This window comes from Zophobas morio, unplaced genomic scaffold (genome assembly GCF_036711695.1).
Source record: "Zophobas morio isolate AGI-343-1 ecotype UQ-CSIRO unplaced genomic scaffold, CSIRO_AGI_Zmor_V1 ptg000074l, whole genome shotgun sequence".
Classification (NCBI taxonomy): Eukaryota; Metazoa; Arthropoda; class Insecta; order Coleoptera; family Tenebrionidae; genus Zophobas; species Zophobas morio.
The window spans coordinates 707,696-729,099 of NW_026972179.1; the positions used below are offsets into that span (position 1 = coordinate 707,696).

The 21,404-nt window shown below is 27.0% G+C and overlaps 1 protein-coding gene across 3 annotated transcripts in view; it reads right to left on the reverse strand.

Annotated features, from left to right (window-relative positions):
- Positions 1–5,035: 5,035 nt before the first annotated feature.
- Positions 5,036–21,404, reverse strand: part of LOC135143725 (dmX-like protein 2) — a 58,053-nt gene continuing 41,684 nt past the window's right edge. For all 3 annotated transcript variants that reach the window (XM_064075639.1, XM_064075638.1, XM_064075637.1), the window contains 5 exons: positions 18,966–19,026; positions 18,709–18,917; positions 5,868–5,937; positions 5,529–5,821; positions 5,036–5,478 (listed from right to left, as the gene is read on the reverse strand). In XM_064075639.1, the coding sequence (XP_063931709.1) occupies positions 5,269–5,478; positions 5,529–5,821; positions 5,868–5,937; positions 18,709–18,917; positions 18,966–19,026 (843 nt within the window). In that variant the 3' untranslated portion in view covers positions 5,036–5,268. The remainder of the gene's footprint in view (positions 5,479–5,528; positions 5,822–5,867; positions 5,938–18,708; positions 18,918–18,965; positions 19,027–21,404) is intronic.

The following is a 21,404-nucleotide window of genomic DNA, read 5'->3' on the forward strand; positions in this document are numbered from 1 at the left end:
GGGACAGACGGCATACAGACAGACAGATAAACAGACAAACAGATGGACGGACGAACGGAAATGAGAGACCTAACTTTTCGTACTCTAGGGACCATGAATTGTCGACAAAACAGAAAAGTAGCCAGTTGTCCACTACTACTACTTTTGTATCAGGATTTTTCAATTTTTCATTTTTTTTTGTTTCGTCAATTTTTCGGGTTTTCGATTTTCGATCTGTAATTTTTCGTTTCGGTTTTCAATTTTACAAATTATTTTTAATTTAATTTTTTTCAAATTTTCGTTTCTTGAATTTTTCGTTACACGATTTTTCAATTTTTCATTTTTTTTGTTTCTCCGATTTTTCGATTTCCAATTTTTCGAATTTTCAAGTTTAAATTTTCAGTTCTCGAATTTTCCAACTTTGAATTTTTCAGTTTTTAGAATTTTCAATTTTTCGATCTGCAGTTTTTCGTTTCGGTTTTCAATTTTCTTTATTTTTTTTTTTCAATATTGATTTTTTCAAATTTTTGTTTCTTCAGTTTTTCGTTTCAGGATTTTTCAATGTTTTATTCTTTTTTGTTTCTTCGATTTTTCGGGTTTTCAAGTTTAAGGTTTTCAGTCTTTGAATTTTACAACTTTTGGAGTTTCCAATTTTTAGATTTTTCAATTTTCGTTCAGCAATATTTCGTTTCGGTTTTCAATTTTCTTTTATTTTTATCTTCAATTTTTTCAAATTTTCGTTTCTTCATTTTTTGTTTCTTAAATATTTCGATTTGCAATTTTTCAGGTTTTCAAGTTTAAACTTTTCAATTTTTTAATTTTCCAACCTTTGAATTTTTAAATTTTTAGATTTTTTCAATTTTCGGTCTGGAATATGTATTTCATTTCATTTCGATTTGCAGTTTTTCGAGTTTCAAGTTTAAACTTTTCAGTTCTTGAGTTTTCCAATTTTTGAATTTTTCAGTTTTTAGAATTTTCAGTTTTTCGATCTGCAATTTTTCGTTTCGATTTCCAATTTTCTTTTTCTTTGAGTTTTCATTTTTTCAAATTTTCGTTTCTTCCATTTTTCGTTTCACGCTTTTTCAATGTTCCAAATTTTTTTGTTTCTTCAGTTTTTGAATTTACCAACTTTTGAAAATTTTCGTTTCTACAATTTTTCGTTATAGGGTTTTTCAGTTTTTCATTTTTTTTTGTTTCATCAATTTTCCGACTTGCAATTTTTCGGGTTTTCAAGTCTAAACTCTTCAGTTTTTGAATTTCCCAACTTGAGAGACTTCAGATTTTATATTTTTCAATTTTTCGATCTGCAATTTTTCGTTTCGGTTTTCAATTTTATTAATTTTTTTCAATTTAATTTTTTTCAAATTTTCGTTTCTTGAATTTTTCGTTACACGATTTTTCAATTTTTCATTTTTTTTTGTTTCTCCAATTTTTCGATTTGCAATTTTTCGAATTTTCAAGTTTAAATTTTCTGTTCTCGAATTTTCCAAATTTTGAATTTTTCAGTTTTTAGAATTTTCAATTTTTCAATTTTCTTTTTCTTTGAGTTTTAATTTTTTCAAATTTTCGTTTTTACATTTTTTCGTTCACGCATTTTCAATGTTCCATATTTTTTTTGTTTCTTCAGTTTTTCGATTTGCGACTTCGAATTTTCAAGTTTAAACATTTCAGTTTTTGAATTTACCAACTTTTGAAAATTTTCGTTCCTACAATTTCTCGTTTCAGGGTTTTTCAGTTTTTCATTTTTTTTGTTTCATCTATTTTCCGATTTGCAATTTTTCGGGTTTTTAAGTCTAAACTCTTCAGTTTTTGAATTTTCCAACTTGAATTTTTCAGTTTTTATATTTTTCAATTTTTCGATCTGCAGTTTTTCGTTTCAATTTTCAATGTTATTATTTTTTTCAAATTTTCGTTTCTTGAATTTTTCGTTATACGATTTTTCGAATTTTCAAGTTTAAATTTTCAGTTCTCGAATTTTCCAACTTTTGAATTTTTCAATTTTTAGAATTTTCAATTTTTCGATCTGCAGTTTTTCGTTTCGGTTTTCAATTTTCTTTTTTTTTTCGTTATTAATTTTTTAAAATTTTCGTTTCTTCAATTTTTCAAGTTTTCAAGTTTAAGGTTTTCAGTTTTTGAATTTTCCAACTTTTGAAGTTTCTAATTTTTAGATTTATCAATTTTCGTTCAGCAATATTTCGTTTCGGTTTTCAATTTTCTTTTGTTTTTATCTTCAATTTTTTGTTTCTTATCTATTTCGATTTGCAATTTTTCGGGTTTTCAAGTTTAAACTTTTCAGTTTTTGAATTTTCCAATTTTTTAATTTTCCAACCTTTGAATTTTTCAATTTTTAGATTTTTCAATTTTCGGTCTGGAATATGTATTTCGTTTCGTTTCGATTTGCAGTTTTTCGAGTTTTCAAGTTTAAACTTTTCAGTTCTTGAGTTTTCTAATTTTTTAATTTTTCAGTTTTTAGAATTTTCAGTTTTTCGATCTGCAATTTTTCGTTTCGGTTTCCAATTTTCTTTTTCTTTGAGTTTTAATTTGTTCAAATTGTCGTTTCTTCAATTTTTCGTTACACGCTTTTTTAATGTTCCATATTTTATTGTTTCTTCAGTTTTTGAATTTTCCAACTTGAATTTTTCAGTTTTTATATTTTTCAATTTTTCGATCTGCAATTTTTCGTTTCGGTTTTCAATTTTATTATTTTTTTTCAAATTTCCGTTTCTTGAATTTTTCGTTGCACGTTGCACGATTTTTCAATTTTTCATTTTTTTTTTTTTGTTTCTCGAATTTTTCGACTTGCAATTTTTCGAATTTTCAAGTTTAAATTTTCAGTTTTCGAATTTTTCAACTTTTGAATTTTTCAGCTTTTAGAATTTTCAATTTTTCGATCTGCCGTTTTTCGTTTCAGTTTTCAATTTTCTTTATTTTTTTTTCAATATTAATTTTTTTCAAATTTTCGTTTCTTCAATTTTTCCGGTTTTCAAGTTTAAGGTTTTCAATTTTTGAATTTTCCAACTTTTGGAGTTTCCAATTTTTAGATTTTTCAATTTTCGTTCAGCAATATTTCGTTTCTGTTTTCATTTTTCTTTTGTTTTTATCTACAATTTTTTCAAATTTTCGTTTCTTCGTTTTTTTGTTTCTTAAATATTTCGATTTGCAATTTTTCGGGTTTTCAAGTTCAATTTTTGAATTTTCCAATCTTTGGATTTTTCAATTTTTAGATTTTTCAATTTTGGATTTGGAATATGTATTTCGTTTCGTTTCGATTTGCAGTTTTTCGAGTTTTCAAGTTTAAACTTTTCAGTTGAGTTTTCCAATTTTTGAATTTTTCAATTTTTGAATTTTCAGTTTTTCGATCTGCAATTTTTCGTTTCGGTTGTCAATTTTCTTTTTCTTTGAGTCTTAATTTTTTTCAAATTTTGGTTTTTTCAATTTTTCGTTTCTTCCATTTTTCGTTTCACGCTTTTTCAATGTTCCATTTTTTTTTATTGAGTTTTTCGATTTTCGATTTTTCGAATTTTCAAGTTTAAACTTTTCAGTTTTTGAATATACCAACTTTTGAAAATTTTCGTTTCTACAATTTTTCGTTACACGATTTTTCAATTTTTCATTTTTTTGTTTTTCCAATTTTTCGAATTTTCAAGTTTAAATTTTCAATTCTCGAATTTTCCAACTTTTGAATTTTTCAGTTTTTAGAATTTTCAATTTTTCGATCTGCAGTTTTTCGTTTCGGTTTTCAATTTTCGTTATTTTTTTTCAATATAAATTTTTTCAAATTTTCGTTTCTTCATTTCTTCGTTTCTTCAGTTTTTGGTTTCAGGATTTTTCAATTTTTTATTCTTTTTTGTTTCTTCAGTTTTTCGGGTTTTCAACTTTAAGGTGTTCAGTTTTTTAATTTTCCAACTTTTGGAGTTTTCAATTTTTAGATTTTTCAATTGTCAATCAGCAATATTTCGTTTCGGTTTTCAATTTTCTTTTGTTTTTATCTTCAATTTTTTCAAATTTTCGTTTCTTCATTTTTTTGTTTCTTAAATATTTCGATTTGCAATTTTTCGGGTTTTCAAGTTTAAACTTTTCATTTCTTGAGTTTTCCAAATTTTGAACTTTTCAGTTTTTAGAATTTTCAGTTTTTCGATCTGCAATTTTCCGTTTCGGTTTCCAATTTTCTTTTTCTTTGAGTTTTAATTTTTTCAAATTTTCGTTTCTACAATATTTCGTTTCACGCTTTTTCAATGTTCCATATTTTTTTGTTTCTTCAGTTTTTGAATTTACCAACTTTTGACAATTTTCGTTTCTACAATTTTTCGTTTCAGGGTTTTTTCGTTTTTCATTTTTTTTTATTTCATCAATTTTCCGATTTGTAATTTTTCGGGTTTTCAAGTCTTAACTCTTCAGTTTTTGAATTTTCCAACTTGAATTTTTCAGTTTTTGTTTTTCAATTTTTCGCTTCGGTTTTCAATTTTTATTAATTTTTTTCAATTTAATTTTTTTGAAATTTCCGTTTCTTGAATTTTTCGTTACACGATTTTTCAATTTTTCATTTTTTTTGTTTCTCCAATTTTTCGAAGTTTCAAGTTTAAACTTTTCAGTTCTCGAATTTTACAACTTTTGAATTATTGAGTTTTTAGAATTTTCAGTTTTTCGATCTGCAATTTATCCTTTCGGTTTTCAATTTTATTAATTTTGTTCAACTTTAATTTTTTCGAATTTTCGTTTCTTGAATTTTTCGATACACCATTTTTGAATTTTTCATATTTTTTGTTTCTCCAATTTTTCGATTTGCAATTTTTTGAATTTTTCAATTTTAGACGTGCAATTTTTCGTTTCGGTTTTCAATTTTCTTAATTTTTTCAAATTTTCTAGGTGTTTGTAACTACAAATATTCGTTAATAAATTCATTAACTTTCGTGTCGTAAATCCGCTAATCTGCTAAACGCCCTTATAAACTAGATAACCCGCATTAATAAATGACCGAATAATACACCTCTAATACCAGATAACAGCCACAATATCGTCCAGATAAAACCCGCCCAATAAAAATAAAACACACTCGTCCTTGGAACAAAATATTTATTCAAAGCGTAGATTTACATCTAAAACCGCAATACTTCTAAATCTGTGTATATTTTGTACATTCAACAATTATATAGACAGATACATAGAAATTTCGACATAAACAACATGAGGACCCGAAACAGTCATTAACAAGCTATAAAAATATCAGTTAAAGTAATCAGAATGCTAGATCAACCTAAAAAGCGCTACATCTTGTAATTAGGCAAACGATTAATGGTGGTTGTGGTGCTGACCCAGCAAGGTCTCCCGATCCGGCAGCTGGCGGACCTTCATACTCCCGTCGGCCCCGCACGAGAACAACCGAGCGTGCGAGTCGATGTGGAGCTGAGTCACTCCCTGCCCTATGTTCTTGAAGAAGCTGCTCCTGGCGTGCTCGGTCGGGAGCGACAGCAGGATGTTGGGGAGAGCAATGGCCCAGATCTACAACGAATGAATTTTTCATTGCTATTTAGTACCATCAATCGTAGTACCTTGATATCGCCGTCGGCCGACCCCGTAGCGAAGTACTCCTCGTGGGGGTCAATCGCTATGCACTTGACGGCGCTTTCATGGGCCGTGAATTTGTGTCGGACCGTCTTGGACCGGACGTCCACCAGACACACGTCGCCGCGTTTTCCAGCAGAAATCAGCAGCTGGTGCTGTGGTGCGAAGACTAAGCTGCTGGCACCCTGGTCGTGGCACGTGAATGCCACCACCAAGGCCTTCCCATGGGGCAAAATCGAGTCCCAGATGCACACGTTCTTGCTCTCGGAGCTGTGTCCAGCTGAAAAGACAACTGAGTTTTGGAACGACAGAGTTTGGGGACTCACCAGTGGCCAGCAGACTGCAGGACCCCAGGAAAACGAAGTCGCTTATGCCTTTGTTGTGGCATTGCAACGTCTGAAAAAAATACATATACAGTTGCCGCCAAAAAATTTCAGACGTCAATGTCATTCAGTCGTCAGATAGTGTAAAGCAACCTTTAGGTGTTTCTAACGAAAATATTTGACTGTCATTTTTAACTTTTACATTTGACACTTACGTGAAGGAGCTACCTTAGTTAATGCTTTTTTCGACGAATATGAGTTTTAATGCATATTTTGTTCAAATGCCGGCCTTGTCGGGATGACAAATACTTGTTAGTTAGCCGTACCGTATCGTATGCATTTTACCTGGACTTGAATTTTTTCAGTTTTTGGATTTTTCAATTTTTTTTGTTTTCAATTTTTCGTTTCTTCAATTTTTGATTTGCAGGTTTTTTAATTTTCATTTTAGATATGTAATAATAATTATAATTTTTATTAGAGTTGTTCACTTTTTCAATTTTTCGTTTTTGGAATTTTTTAATTTTTCGATCTTTGAATGTTAGTTTTTGGACTTTACGAACATTTTTCGATTTAATTCGTTCTTTGATTCATTAATTTTTTCTCGATTTCTAGTTTTTCAATGTTTCTATTTTTCGTTTCTTCAGTTCTACAATTTTGTCAAATAAATGTTATATAAATTAAAAAAGAATTAACAGTGTACCTATGGTCTATGAATCCGTGTTGAATTTTTATCTTCGACATCGAAATTTTTGTGGAAAAATAAAACAAAATTGAATTACAATTTTTCGATTTCTTGATTTCTCGATTTTTAGTTTACTTAATTTTTCGATATTTCAGTTTTACAATTTTTGCAATTTAAAAAAAAATCATTTTTACATTTCTCAATTTCTCTATTAATCAATTCTTTGATTTTTCGATTTTTCCTCTTTCCAATTTATCGATTTTTCAGTTTTTCGATTTCTCAAGTTTTCGTTGTTGTAATTTTGGGATTTTTCAATATCTCCAATTTTTTAATTTAAAATTTTTCACTTTTTTGATATATCGATTTCTCGATCTTTCGATTTTTAAAATTTCTGATTTTTCGAATTTTGAATATTTTGATTTATCGTTTTTTTTTTAAGTTTAAATACTTACGTATTTCAGTTTTAAATTTTCCGGTTTTTCGATTTCTCCATTTCTCGGATCTTATGATGTCTCAATTTTTTATTTCTTCAAGTTTTTAGATTTTTAAAATTCTCCATTTTTCGATTTTATGTTTTGTTATGCTTCGATCTCCTGATTTTAACCTTTTCAACGTGTATTCCAATTTTTCGATTTTAAAATGTTTTTACTTTTCGTTCTTTGTTTCAAGTTTTCGATTTCTCAATTTTTCAACATTTCAATTTTGAGAATGTTTATATTTTTCAGTTTTGTAATATTTTCATTTTTCAACTTTTTAAATTTTGATTTTTCGACTTACCGAAAAACGATTTTTGGGATTTTCAATTTTTCGACTTTTCAGTTTTGAGATTTTTCAATTTGTCGATTTTTTAGTTTTTCATTTCTTCAGTTTTTCGGTTTTTCAACTTTTCGAATTTTTAAATTTAAAATTTTTCAATTTTATTCGATTTTATTTTTTTAACGTTCCGATTTCCCGATTTTAATTTTTATTATGCTTTTCAATCTTTGGTTTTTCTAAATTTTCATTTTTCCATTTCTCAATTTCTCGATTTTTCGAGTTTTTGATTTTGTGTTTCTTTTAATGTTAAATTTTTCGTTATTGTAATTTTTCTACTTTTTAAATTTTAGATTTTTAGATTTTTCGACATCTTGAATTCTCGATCTTTTTTCAGTTTGACTTCCTCGGTTTTTCGATTTTCCAAAATTTCGATTTTTCAATCTTTCGACTTTTCAGTTTTGAAAATTTTCGATTTCTCGATTTTTCAGTTTTGAGATTTTTCAATTTGTCGATTTTTTAGTTTTTCATTTCTTCAGTTTTTCGGTTTTTCAAGTTTTCGAATTTTTAAATTTAAAATTTTTAAATTTTATTTTTTTACGTTCCGAATACCCGATTTTAATTTTTTTTATGCTTTTCAATTTTTGGTTTTTCTAAATTTTCATTTTTCCATTTCTCAATTTTTCGTTATTGTAATTTTTTTATTTTTTAAATTTTAGATATTTAGATTTTTCGACATCTTGAATTCTCGATCTTTTTTCAGTTTGAATTCCTCGGTTTTTCGATTTTCCAAAATTTAGATTTTTCAATCTTTCGATTTTTGAAAATTTTCGATTTCTCAATTTTTCAGTTTTTGATTTTCCAACTTTTGGATGTTTCAAATTTTAGAGTTTGCAAATTTCACGAGTTTTCAGTTTTTATTTTCGTCAATTTTTCGTGTGGGTTTTTAATTTTCTTTATTTTTTCAATGTTCGGCTTTCAATTTTCCGTTTTTTTAATTTTTCATTTGCAGTTTTTCTAGTTTTCATTTTAATTATGTAACACTCCGAATAATTATAATTTTTAAAGTTGTTCACTTTTTCAGTTTTTCGTTTTTGGAATTTTTCAATTTTTCGGTGTTTGAATGTCACAGTTTTTGGACTTTACAATTTTCAAGACTCTATAATTTTTCGATTTTACAATTTTTGGATTTACCAATTTTTCAATTCGAATGGTTTTTCGTCTTTCCCATTCTTCGATTCATTAATTGTTTTTAGATTTTCATTGTTTCAATTTTTTCGAGTTTTTAACTTTTCGAATTAACAAAAACTGATAAAGTACAAAATGAAAGCTTCGAAAAATAAAAAAATTGGAAACATTGAAAAAACAAAGGTAACGGAAAAATGAAAAATTGTGATATGAAATCAAGAAAATGAAAATTACAAAATCGGGAAAATGAAAAAAACGAAAATCTGAAAAATATAGAAATTGAAAAAATCCCAAAATTGCGATGTTTAAAACTGAGATAGTGGAAACTTAAAAATCGAGAAATCGAAAAATTTTTAAAATTGGAAAATTGAGATATGAGAAATCGAAAATTCCAAAAATGGAAAAATTGAAACACATTAAAAAATTAAAATCGGGAAATCGAAACATAAAGATTATAAGAGGGAAAAATGAAAAATTTAAAAAATCGAAAATTTAAAATATATACTAGAAAAATCGAAAATTTTGAAAAACCAAGAAATCGAAATCGAAAACTTGAGACTTCAAAAGATCGAGAAATCGAAATAGGCCGAAATCGGAAAATTCAAAATTGAAATATTTACTTAAAAAAAAAAAATGAACGGAAAAATCGAAAAACTCAAAAAAATCGATAATCCTTGATATAAGAAACAGAAAATTCCAAACATCGAAAAATTGAAATACAGATTAAAAAATTTTAAAAATCGAAGTTAAAAAATCGTAAAAACAAATTCCATTCGATTTTCCGTTTTATCGATTTTGCAATTTTTTGTTTTTTTTAATTTTTTCCAATTTTTTAATTTTCCGAATTTTCAATTTTTCGAATTTTCTACTTTCCGGATAAATAAAATTGTTTGATTGATTTGCATTTTAGATATGTAATAATAATTATAATTTTTATTAGAGTTGTTCACTTTTTCAATTTTTCGTTTTTGGAATTTTTTAATTTTTCGATCTTTGAATGTTAGTTTTTGGACTTTACGAACATTTTTCGATTTAATTCGTCCTTTGATTCATTAATTTTTTCTCGATTTCTAGTTTTTCAACGTTTCTATTTTTCGTTTCTTCAGTTCTACAATTTTGTCAAATAAATGTTACATAAATTAAAAAAAAAGTAACAGTGTACCTATGGTTTATGAGTCCGTGTTGAAGTTTAATCTTCGACATCGGAATTTTTGTGGAAAAATAAAACTAAATTGAATTACAATTTTTCGATTTCTTGATTTCTCGATTTTTAGTTTACTTAATTTTTCGATATTTCAGTTTTACAATTTTTGCAATTTAAAAAAAAAATCATTTTTACAGTTCTCAATTTCTCTATTAATCAATTCTTTGATTTTTCGATTTTTCTTCTTTCCAATTTATCGATTTTTCAGTTTTTCGATTTCTCAAGTTTTCGTTGTTGTAATTTTGGGATTTTTCAATATCTCCAATTTTTTAATTTAAAATTTTTCACTTTTTTGATACATCGATTTCTCGATCTTTCGATTTTTAAAATTTCTGATTTTTCGAATATTGAATATTTTGATTTATCGTTTTTTTTTTAAGTTTAAATAATTTCAGTTTTAAATTTTCCGGTTTTTCTCGGATCTTATGATGTCTCAATTTTTTAATTTCGATTTCTCGGCTTTTCCATTTTTCAATTTTTTAGATTTTATGTTTTGTTATGCTTCGATCTCCCGATTTTAACCTTTTAACGTGTATTCCAATTTTTCGATTTTAGAATTTTCGATTTCTTACATCTCGATTTTTCGTTTTTTCGATTTTAAAATGTTTTTACTTTTCGTTCTTTGTTTCAAGTTTTCGATTTCTCAATTTTTCAACATTTCAATTTTGAGAATGTCTATATTTTTCAGTTTTGTGATATTTTCATTTTTCAACTTTTTAAATTTTGATTTTTCGACTTAAAGGAAATCTATTTTTGGGATTTTCAATTTTTCGACTTTTCAGTTTTGAGATTTTTCAATTTTTTTATTTTCCAATCTTTGAATTTTTCAATTTTTAGATTTTTCAATTTTCGGTCCGGAATATGTATGTATTCTGTTTCATCAGTTTTCCGATTTGCAATTTTTCGAGTCTAAACTCTCCAGTTTTTGAATTTTCCAACTTGAGTGTCTCAGTTTTTATATTTTTCAGATTTTCGATCTGCAATTTTTCGTTTCGGTTTCCAATTTTATTAATTTTTTTCAAATTTTCGTTTCTTCAATTTTTCGGTTTTCAAGTTTAAGGTTTTCAGTTTTTGAATTTTCCAACTTTTGGAGTTTCCAATTTTTAGATTTTTCAATTTTCGTTCAGCAATATTTCGTTTCGGTTTTCAATTTTATTTTGTTTTTATTTTCAATATTTTCAAATTTTCGTTTCTTCATTTTTTTTAAGAAACAAATATTTCGATTTGCAATTTTTCGGGTTTTCAAGTTTAAACTTTTCAATTTTTGAATTTTCCAATGTTTAGATTTTTCAATATTGGGCCTGAAATATGTATTTCGTTTCGATTTGCAGTTTTTCGAGTTTCAAGTTTAAACTTTTCAGTTCTTGAGTTTTCCAATTTTTGAATTTTCCAGTTTTTAGAATTTTCAGTTTCTGAATTGCAATTTTTCGTTTCGGTTTTCAATTTTCTTTTTCTTTGAGTTTTAATTTTTTCAAATTTTCGTTTTTTAATTTTTACGTTTCGTGCATTTTCAATGTTCCATCTTTTTCTTGTTTCTTCAGTTTTTCGATTTGCGATTTTCTGAAATTTCATGTTTAAACTTTTCAGTTTTTGCATCTACCAACTTCTGAAAATTTTAGTTTCTACAATTTTTCGTTTCAAGGTTTTTCAGTCTTTCATTTTTTTTTGTTTCATCAATTTTCCGATTTGTAATTTTTCGAGTTTTCAAGTCTAAACTCTTCAGTTTTTGAATTTTCCAACTTGAATTTTTCAGAGTTTACATTTTTCAATTTTTCGATCTGCAATTTTTCGTTTCGGTTTTCGATTTTATTAATTTTTTTCAAATTTTTGTTTCTCCAATTTTTACTTCCCGAGCGTAAGCAAAGGAAGTATTGTAATCGAGTCCGTCGGCCGACTCTCTACTTTTACGTTTTCTCGATCTTTCATGACCCCTAGAAGACGAAGAAATAGGTCTCCCATTTCCGTCTGTCTGTCCGTCTGTCCGTCTGTCCGTCTGTCCGTCCGTCTGTCCGTCTGTCCGTCTGTCCGTCTGTTGTCACGGATTTTTATTAGACAGATAATCTCCGAAAGTACTCGACCGATTGTTGTGAAATTTTGTACTTATATTAAGAATATCATGTAGATGGTAAAACGCTAACCAAAATTTGTCGAATCATCCCCACCACTAAAGCGATGACGTCACTTCAAAATTGTACATAGTAAATGGGTTTTCAATTGTATAAAATAACATAGTCCTACACATGTAGTTTACAACTCTGAATCGACTTTTCACCCGAAACGTCCAGATTTTTGGAAAAAAAATCAAAATTATAAAACAACATTTTGAAATTTAATTTTTAATCTGCTAACCAGAATGCTTTGAAATGTTGCAGATGTTTTAAGGCTATAAAGAGCATCATAAATCTTTAGTCAAAAAATATTTGCTTATCCCCTCCAAAAACTTGATGACGTCAGCTCAAAAGTTTGTGGAATAAATCATATCTAAAATGTACAAAATATGATGAGTCTGTACTTGTGAACTATCACTCCATTAATATTTTTTGGATTTGCATATACAGGGTGACTCAAAAAAATTAATGAATGCGTAAATATATTTTATTGATTTAATCAGGAACTACAAAACCGAATGCTCTGAAATCTTGCAGATGTTTTAAGGTTATAAAGAGCATAATAAATTTTTAGTCAAAATATATTTGGTTATCTTCTACAAAAAACTGATGACGTCAGCTCAAAAGTTTTCCGAATAAATCGTATCTAAAATGTACAAAATATGATGAGTCTGTACTTGTGATTTATCATTCCAATCATATTTTTGGATTTGCATATGCAGGGTGACTCAAAAAAATTAATGAAGGCGTGAATTTATTTTATCGATTTAACCAGGAATTACAAAACCGAATGCTTTGAAATCTTGGGAATATTTTAAAGTTATTATAAGCATGGTAAACTTTTGTTCAAAATGTATTTGTTCATCCCTCCTAAAAAAATTGATGACGTCACTCTTAAATTTTGCTGAATAAATCCTATCTAAAATGCAAAAAATATGATGAGTTTGTACTTGTGATTTATCATTCCATTCATATTTTTTAGATTTTCTTAAGAGGTGGTTCAAAAAAATTAATGAAGTCAATTTATTTTATTGATTAAATTAAAGGCAACACTTATTATTAGTATTACACCCCAACCAACCCAATTTGGTAGACACAAAATTTGTTAAAGGAAAAACTCGGTTGAAACATAAGGGTAGCACGCTTATTTACATCGACTTTAACATTACAGACCTGCATTTGTTTTATGCGTTCACTTGATTCCGCGAATGTGAAATAGACATGTTTATAATCAACCAATTGTGAATTTCACCGTCAAGAATTAAAATAAAACCCAATGTTTTATATAATAAGCGGAAGTCGAAGCAATAAAACCGACGGTCGTTTTGTTTACAGTTTCTGTGTTTGGCTCTCACGTATGCTGTTACGCCTGTCATCTTAAATTATTATAACAATGTTTATACATACACGATTTTCAGTTGCCTCTGATACGTAGGTATACGTGAGTAAATTGTTTCGTTATTTTATTGATTATTACAAATCAATATTCAAACGACCCAATTCATTTTCCCGAAAATTTGAGAATATAATAATTTTATTCTTAGTATTACACTACATCTATCCCAACTGATATACGTGTCCTTGCAAAAATGTTGATGACGTCATCGCAATTTTTTTTTAAATTCCCACTACAAAAATGTAATGAGAAAAAAAACACAATAGGCATGCAGTCGTCAAGTTTCCGACAGCGAGGGAAGTACTGTCTAAACTCTTTAGACAAATTTTTCTAATTGCAATTTTTCGAATTTTCAAGTTTAAATTTTCAGTTCTTGAATTTTCCAACTTTTGAATTTTTCAGTTTTTAGAATTTTCAATTTTTCGATCTGCAGGTTTTCGTTTCGGTTTTCAATTTTCTTTTTTTTTTCAATATTAATTTTTTCAAATTTTCGATTTCTTACATCTCGATTTTACGTTTTTTCGATTTTAAAATGTTTTTACTTTTCGTTCTTTGTTTCAAGTTTTCGATTTCTCGATTTTTCAACATTTCAATTTTGAGAATGTCCATATTTTTCAGTTTTGTGATATTTTCATTTTTCAACTTTTTAAATTTTGATTTTTCGACTTACCGGAAATCGATTTTTGGGATTTTCAATTTTTCGACTTTTCAGTTTTGAGATTTTTCAATTTGTCGATTTTTTAGTTTTTCATTTCTTCAGTTTTTCGGTTTTTCAAGTTTTCGAATTTTTAAATTTAAAATTTTTCAATTTTTCGATTTTATTTTTTTACGTTCCGATTTCCCGATTTAAATTTTTTTTATGCTTTTCAATCTTTGGTTTTTCTAAATTTTCATTTTTCCATTTCTCAATTTCTCGATTTTTCGACTTTTTGATTTTGTGTTTCTTTTAATGTTAAATTTTTCGTTATTGTAATTTTTCTATTTTTTAAATTTTAGACATTTAGATTTTTCGACATCTTGAATTCTCGATCTTTTTTCAGTTTGAATTCCTCGGTTTTTCGATTTTCCAAAATTTCGACTTTTCAGTTTTGAAAATTTTCGATTTCTCGATTTTTCAGTTCTTGATTTTCCTACTTTTAGATGTTTCAAATTTTAGAGTTTGCAATTTTCACGAGTTTTCAGTTTTTATTTTCGTCAATTTTTCGATTTGCATTTTTTCGTGTGGGTTTTTAATTTTCTGTATTTTTTCAATTTTCGGCTTTCAATTTTCCGTTTTTTTAATTTTTCATTTGCAATTTTTCTAGTTTTCATTTTAATTATAACACTCCTAATAATTATAATTTTTAAAGTTGTTCACTTTTTCAGTTTATCGTTTTTGGAATTTTTCAATTTTTCGGTGTTTGAATGTCACAGTTTTTGGACTTTACAATTTTCAAGATTTTATAATTTTTCGATTTTACAATTTTTGGATTTTCCAAGTTTTCAATTCGAATGGTTTTTCTTTTTTCCCGTTCCTCGATTCATTATTTTTTTTTAGATTTTTAAGTTTCTCGGTTTTTAGTTTTTCATTGTTTCAATTTTTTCGAGTTTTTAACTTTTCGAATAAACAAAATCGAAAAATTATAAAATAGAAAAATTGTAAAACTGAAAAAGTACAAAATGAAAGCTTCGAAACATAAAAAAATTGGAAATCAAAGATTGAAAATGTAAAAAATTGAATAAACAAAAAATTATAAAATCCAAAGAAACATTGAAAAAATAAAGATAATGGAAAAATGAAAAATTGTGATATAAAATCAAGAAAATGAAAATTACAAAATCGGAAAAATGAAAATATCGAAAATCTGAAAAATATAGAAACTGAAAAATTCCCAAAATTGCGATGTTTAAAATTGAGATAGCGAACACTTAAAAATCCAGAAATCGAAAAATTTTTAAAACTGGAAAATTGAGATATGGGAAATCAAAAATTCCAAAAATGGAAAAATTGAAACACACTAAAAAATTTAAATCGGGAAATCGAAACATAAAGATTATAAAAGGGAAAAATGAATAATTTAAAAAATCGAAAATTTAAAATATATACTAGAAAAATCGAAAATTTTGAAAATCGAAAAACCAAGAAATCGAAATCGAAAACTTGAGACTTCAAAAGATCGAGAAATCGAAATAGGCCGAAATCGGAAAATTCAAAATTGAAATATTTACTTAAAAAAAAGATAAACGGAAAAATCGAAAAACTCAAAAAAATCGATAAACCTAGATATGAGAAACAGAAAATTCCAAAAATCGAAAAATTGAAATACAGATTAAAAAGTTTAAAAAATCGAAGTTAAAAAATCGTAAAAACAAATTGCATTCGATTTTCCGTTTTATCGATTTTGCAATTTTTTGTTTCTTCAATTTTTTACAATTTTTTAATTTTCCGATTTTTCAATTTTTCGAATTTTCTGCTTTCCGAATAAACAAAATCGAAAAATTATCAAAATAGAAAAATTGTAAAACTGAAAAAGTACAAAATGAAAGCTTCGAAATATAAAAAAATTGGAAATCAAGAACTTAAAAAATCAAAGATTGAAAATGTAAAAAATTGAATAAACAAAAAATTATAAAATCCAAAGAAACATTGAAAAAATAAAGATAATGGAAAAATGAAAAATTGTGATATAAAATCAAGAAAATGAAAATTACAAAATCGGGAAAATGAAAAAATCGAAAATCTGAAAAATATAGAAATTGAAAAATCCCAAAATTGCGATGTTTAAAATTGAGATAGCGAAAACTTAAAAATCGAGAAATCGAAAAATTTTTAAAATTGGAAAATTGAGATATGAGAAATCGAAAATTCCAAAAATGGAAAAATTGAAACACACTAAAAAATTTAAATCGGGAAATCGAAACATAAAGATTATAAAAGGGAAAAATGAATAATTTAAAAAATCGAAAATTTAAAATATATACTAGAAAAATCGAAAATTTTGAAAATCGAAAAACCAAGAAATCGAAATCGAAAACTTGAGACTTCAAAAGATCGAGAAATCGAAATAGGCCGAAATCGGAAAATTCAAAATTGAAATATTTACTTAAAAAAAAGATAAACGGAAAAATCGAAAAACTCAAAAAAATCGATAAACCTAGATATGAGAAACAGAAAATTCCAAAAATCGAAAAATTGAAATACAGATTAAAAAGTTTAAAAAATCGAAGTTAAAAAATCGTAAAAACAAATTGCATTCGATTTTCCGTTTTATCGATTTTGCAATTTTTTGTTTCTTCAATTTTTTACAATTTTTTAATTTTCCGATTTTTCAATTTTTCGAATTTTCTGCTTTCCGAATAAACAAAATCGAAAAATTATCAAAATAGAAAAATTGTAAAACTGAAAAAGTACAAAATGAAAGCTTCGAAATATAAAAAAATTGGAAATCAAGAACTTAAAAAATCAAAGATTGAAAATGTAAAAAATTGAATAAACAAAAAATTATAAAATCCAAAGAAACATTGAAAAAATAAAGATAATGGAAAAATGAAAAATTGTGATATAAAATCAAGAAAATGAAAATTACAAAATCGGGAAAATGAAAAAATCGAAAATCTGAAAAATATAGAAATTGAAAAATCCCAAAATTGCGATGTTTAAAATTGAGATAGCGAACACTTAAAAATCGAGAAATCGAAAAATTTTTAAAATTGGAAAATTGAGATATGAGAAATCGAAAATTCCAAAAATGGAAAAATTGAAACACATTAAAAAATTAAAATCGGGAAATCGAAACATAAAAATTATAAAAGGGAAAAATGAAAAATTTCAAAAATCGAAAATTTAAAATATATACTAGAAAAATCGAAAATTTTGAAAATCGAAAAACCAAGAAATCGAAATCGAAAACTTGAGACTTCAAAAGATCGAGAAATCGAAATAGGCCGAAATCGGAAAATTCAAAATTGAAATATTTACTTAAAAAAAAAAAATAAACGGAAAAATCGAAAAACTCAAAAAAATCGATAATCCTAGATATGAGAAACAGAAAATTCCAAAAATCGAAAATTTGAAATACAGATTAAAAAGTTTAAAAAATCGAAGTTAAAAAATCGTAAAAACAAATTCCATTCGATTTTCCGTTTTATCGATTTTGCAATTTTTTGTTTCTTCAATTTTTTCCAATTTTTTAATTTTCCGATTTTTCAATTTTTCGCATATTCTACTTTCCGAATAAACAAAATGGAAAAGTTATAACATAGAAAAATTGTAAAATTGAAAACTCAAAATGAAAAAACGCAAAAGTATAAAATGAAGGCTTCGAGAAATCTAAAAACTTGAGAAATTGAAGAAACGGAAAATTCAAAAATCGAAAGATTAAAAGTTGAGAAACTTCAAGATCGAAAAATTGCGGTCGAAAACACGAAAATTATTGTAAAATCTAAATATTGAAAATTGGAAAATCGATGAATTGAAAATGTGAAAAATTGGATAAACGAAAAATTGTGATATAAAATCCAAAAAATGAAATTTAAACAATCGGGAACATGGTATAAAAAAAGAAGAACTCGAAACAACGTCATTACGCCGAATATGTTCATTGCGCTACACATAACTTCAATTTAGTCCTTAATGATTCTGTTAAGAATGTACCAGGAATTTCCGCATTTTATGATTTAATAAATGCTATATACGTCTATTTCAGTGAGAGTTTACCGAGATGGCAACAACTTAACATTGAGATGAAAGAAAATGATAAGTGTGTTATAAAAAAAACTTTAAAAAAGTTATGCCCCACCAGATGGTCATCGAGATTTGATTCTCTAATTGCCATTAGATATAATCTCTCAACAGTTATGAGCTGAAATTATTTTAACATCAAAAAAAAAGTGAAATAGATGAAGATGTAGCTCTTCGTAAAAAAATGGATTCATTTGAATTTGTTGCTCTATTAGTATTTCAATGCAAAATTTTAGAAAATGTTAATTTGGTCTCAAAAACTTTACAGAGCTCAAATATTACTTTAGATGAGGCTTGTAAATGGATGGAACATCTAAAAGACAAATTTCAAAGTATACGTGACAATTTTGAACAAATAATGGAGGAATCAAGGAAATGTGCTGATACCTGGAAAATTAACAATTCTTTTTCAAATAAACGTATAAAAAAAGTAAAACTGTTTCATGACGAATTATGTGAAGATACCGTTTTCAAAGATCCCACTGAAAAATTTAAAACAACCGTTTTCTATCCAGCTCTTGATATTTTAAATATTAAAATTAAAGATAGGTTTGAAAGCATGAAAAACGTCAGAAACTATTTTTCTTTTCTGGAACCACAGGAAATGTTGAATAGTACAGACGAAGAATTTGTGGAGGCAGCATCAAAGTTGGCAAATAAATACGAAGAAGATATTTCTAGTGTAATTTGTGGGCAAATCGTTAGTTTTAAAAACATTGTTGTTGGTGAAATTATTCAGCAAAAAATAACTAAAATTACAGATATTCCTATTTTTTCGTGTTATTTTACTTACGAAGAATGGTCTGGTCGCGTTGGCGCTGAGTCCCACTTGGAACAAGCTCAAGTTTCCATCCGAGTCGGCGACGCCGAATTTGTTCCCGTGTTGAGAGAACCTCACCCTGGTGACCTTTGCGTAGGTACCCGGGGGTCTGGGGGTGGCGACGGGTTGCTGGTGGCCCCACTCCCACAACTGTACTGAGCCATCTTGGCCGCCGGTTAAATCTAAAGAGCTTAAGTCATTTCGGGCTTAACTAGTAACCGTAAACTTACAAAGTGGAAGTAAAGGATGGGCGCTGATTCTTCTAACTCCGTCAATTTTATGTTTTAACACCTACGAAAAGCACAATTAGTATCTTACAAAGAGTCTGAAGCGATTTTCGTGTTACATGCTTTTTAGCAAAGTACCTATCTGCTTTGTGATAGGGCCGTTTCTAAGCGACTTAACTAAAGTCACTTATGCCGATTGTTGTAGTGCGTGTTAGTCAGCATTGCAGGTGAAGCTGGCGCGGAAAAATAAATAACGACCTAAGTAGGTTTAATGCTAAGTTTGGTGTGTAAATACATGTGTTATCGATGTTTCAGCGCGCCGCTGCACCTGTCAGTGTATTCACAACGATACTTCTGGCAAATAATTTATGAACACACCATATATCGATCTAGTAAAGATTTTAAAAAATACAAAAACGAAATACTGTGTTGTTGCTTTTTAAAAATGAATCTACTGTATTGTTTTGTTTTCTTTGTTTATTCAAACTTAAAAATCGATTCAATGAAACTAAAAATAACTAAATCATACCGCAACAACATGCTACGAAAAAAGGAGATAAAAATCGTACGAGATGCAAATTGATAATAAAGGTTATCATGAATGGAAATGGTGAACTAGCAGAATTCTTTTAATATATGTATTTATCACAGAAATTTAACGATACGTAACTATATAAACATGTGGAAAAAAGTTAAAAATATTGTATGGTACTTCACGAGCGGAAGTATTACTTGGCTACTTTTATGTTTTTTAGACAATGTTACTTACATTTTGTAAAATAAGGTACTCCTACACTAGTGGTTTATGAATCCGTGTTGAAAAATCAAAATTGTATAACAAGGTTTTCTAATTTAACACTGAAACGGTAAACGTTTTAAGGTTATCGTAAGAATGGTAACTCGTTAATTAAAATTGTTTCTTTTTTTTGCGTAATTACAAACACCTGCATATGTGATTTATGAATCCGTGGTGAGTTTTTACCCTAGACGTCCAGATTTTTGAGAAAATAATCAAAATTTTATAACATTCTATGACTTAAACTGCAAAACCCGATGATTTGAAACGGTTTAATTTTTCGATTTTTCAAACATTTGATTCGTCGAATTTTAGATCACTCGATTTTCACTTTCCCGAGTTTTTTTTTAGATTTTTGGATTTCCGATTTTAGATTTTTAGGTTTGTTCATTTTTCGAAATTCAATTTTCAATTTTTTTATTTTTTGCTTTTTCAATTTCCCGATTTTTCGAATTTTCGATTTTCCGCTTTTTCGACATTCAAATTTTCACTGTTTCCTTTTCGATTTCTTGATTTTTCAGTTTTTCGGTTCTTCGACTTTTCAATTTTTCCATTTTTAAATTTTTATAGTTCAATTTTTTACTTTTCGATTTTTAGATTTTCGAATTTTTTGTTTTTCGATTTTTCGGATTTTCATTTTTCAAACTTTTGATTAATCGAATTTTCAATTTGTTTCCTTTTCGATTTCTCGAGTTTTCAGTTTTTCAATTTTTCAAATTTTCGAATTTTAGATTTTTTGATTTCTCGAGTTTTTGATTTTCAATGCTCGATCAAAATCTTTCTTTCTACTTTTCGATTTATCAATTTTTACATTCTTCAATTTTAGACTTCAATTTTTTCTACTTTTCGGTTTATCGAGTTGCCAACTTTTACGTTCTTCAGTTTTTCTACTTATTTTTTTCAAATTTTCGAATTTTCGATTTTTGATACTCCGTATTTTGGATTTATCGATTTCTACATTCTTCAGTGTTTAGACTTCAATTTTTTACTTTTGGGCTTTGCGAGTTTTCAATTTTTCCATTCTTCAGTTTTTCAATTTTTCTAATTTTTCACTTTTCGCTTTTTCAATTTCTCGATTTTTCAAGTTTTCGACTTACCGATTTTCGAATTTTCGTTTTTGCGAATACATATTTGATTCATTGAATTTTCGATTTTTAGATATTTCGAGTTTTCGATATTACTAATTTTTAATTTTCGAAATTTCGAATTTTCAATTTTTTTTAATATTGATTTTTGGTTTTTCAATATTTCCATTTTTTGACTTTTCGATTTTAGAATTTTCGATTTTTCGAAATCTCGATTCTGGAATTTTTCGCAGTTTCCTTTCTTCGAACATTTGATTAATCGAGTTTTAAAATTTTTCGAATTTTCAATTTGTTCCATTTTCGACTTATTTAATTTTCGACTTTGGAATTTTCGATTTTTTGACTTTCGATATTTCTTTTTTTCTATATTTCGCTTTTTTATTTTTCAATTTTTTGATTTCTCGAGTTTTAGATTATCGATACTCAAATTTTGAATCGTTCTACTTGCTAGTTTCTAACGAATTTTCGATTTTTCAGTTTTTAAATTTTCAGTTTTGGACTTTTTTTTTACTTTTCGGTTTCTCGAGTTGTGAATTTTTCCAAAATTCAGTTTTTAAATTT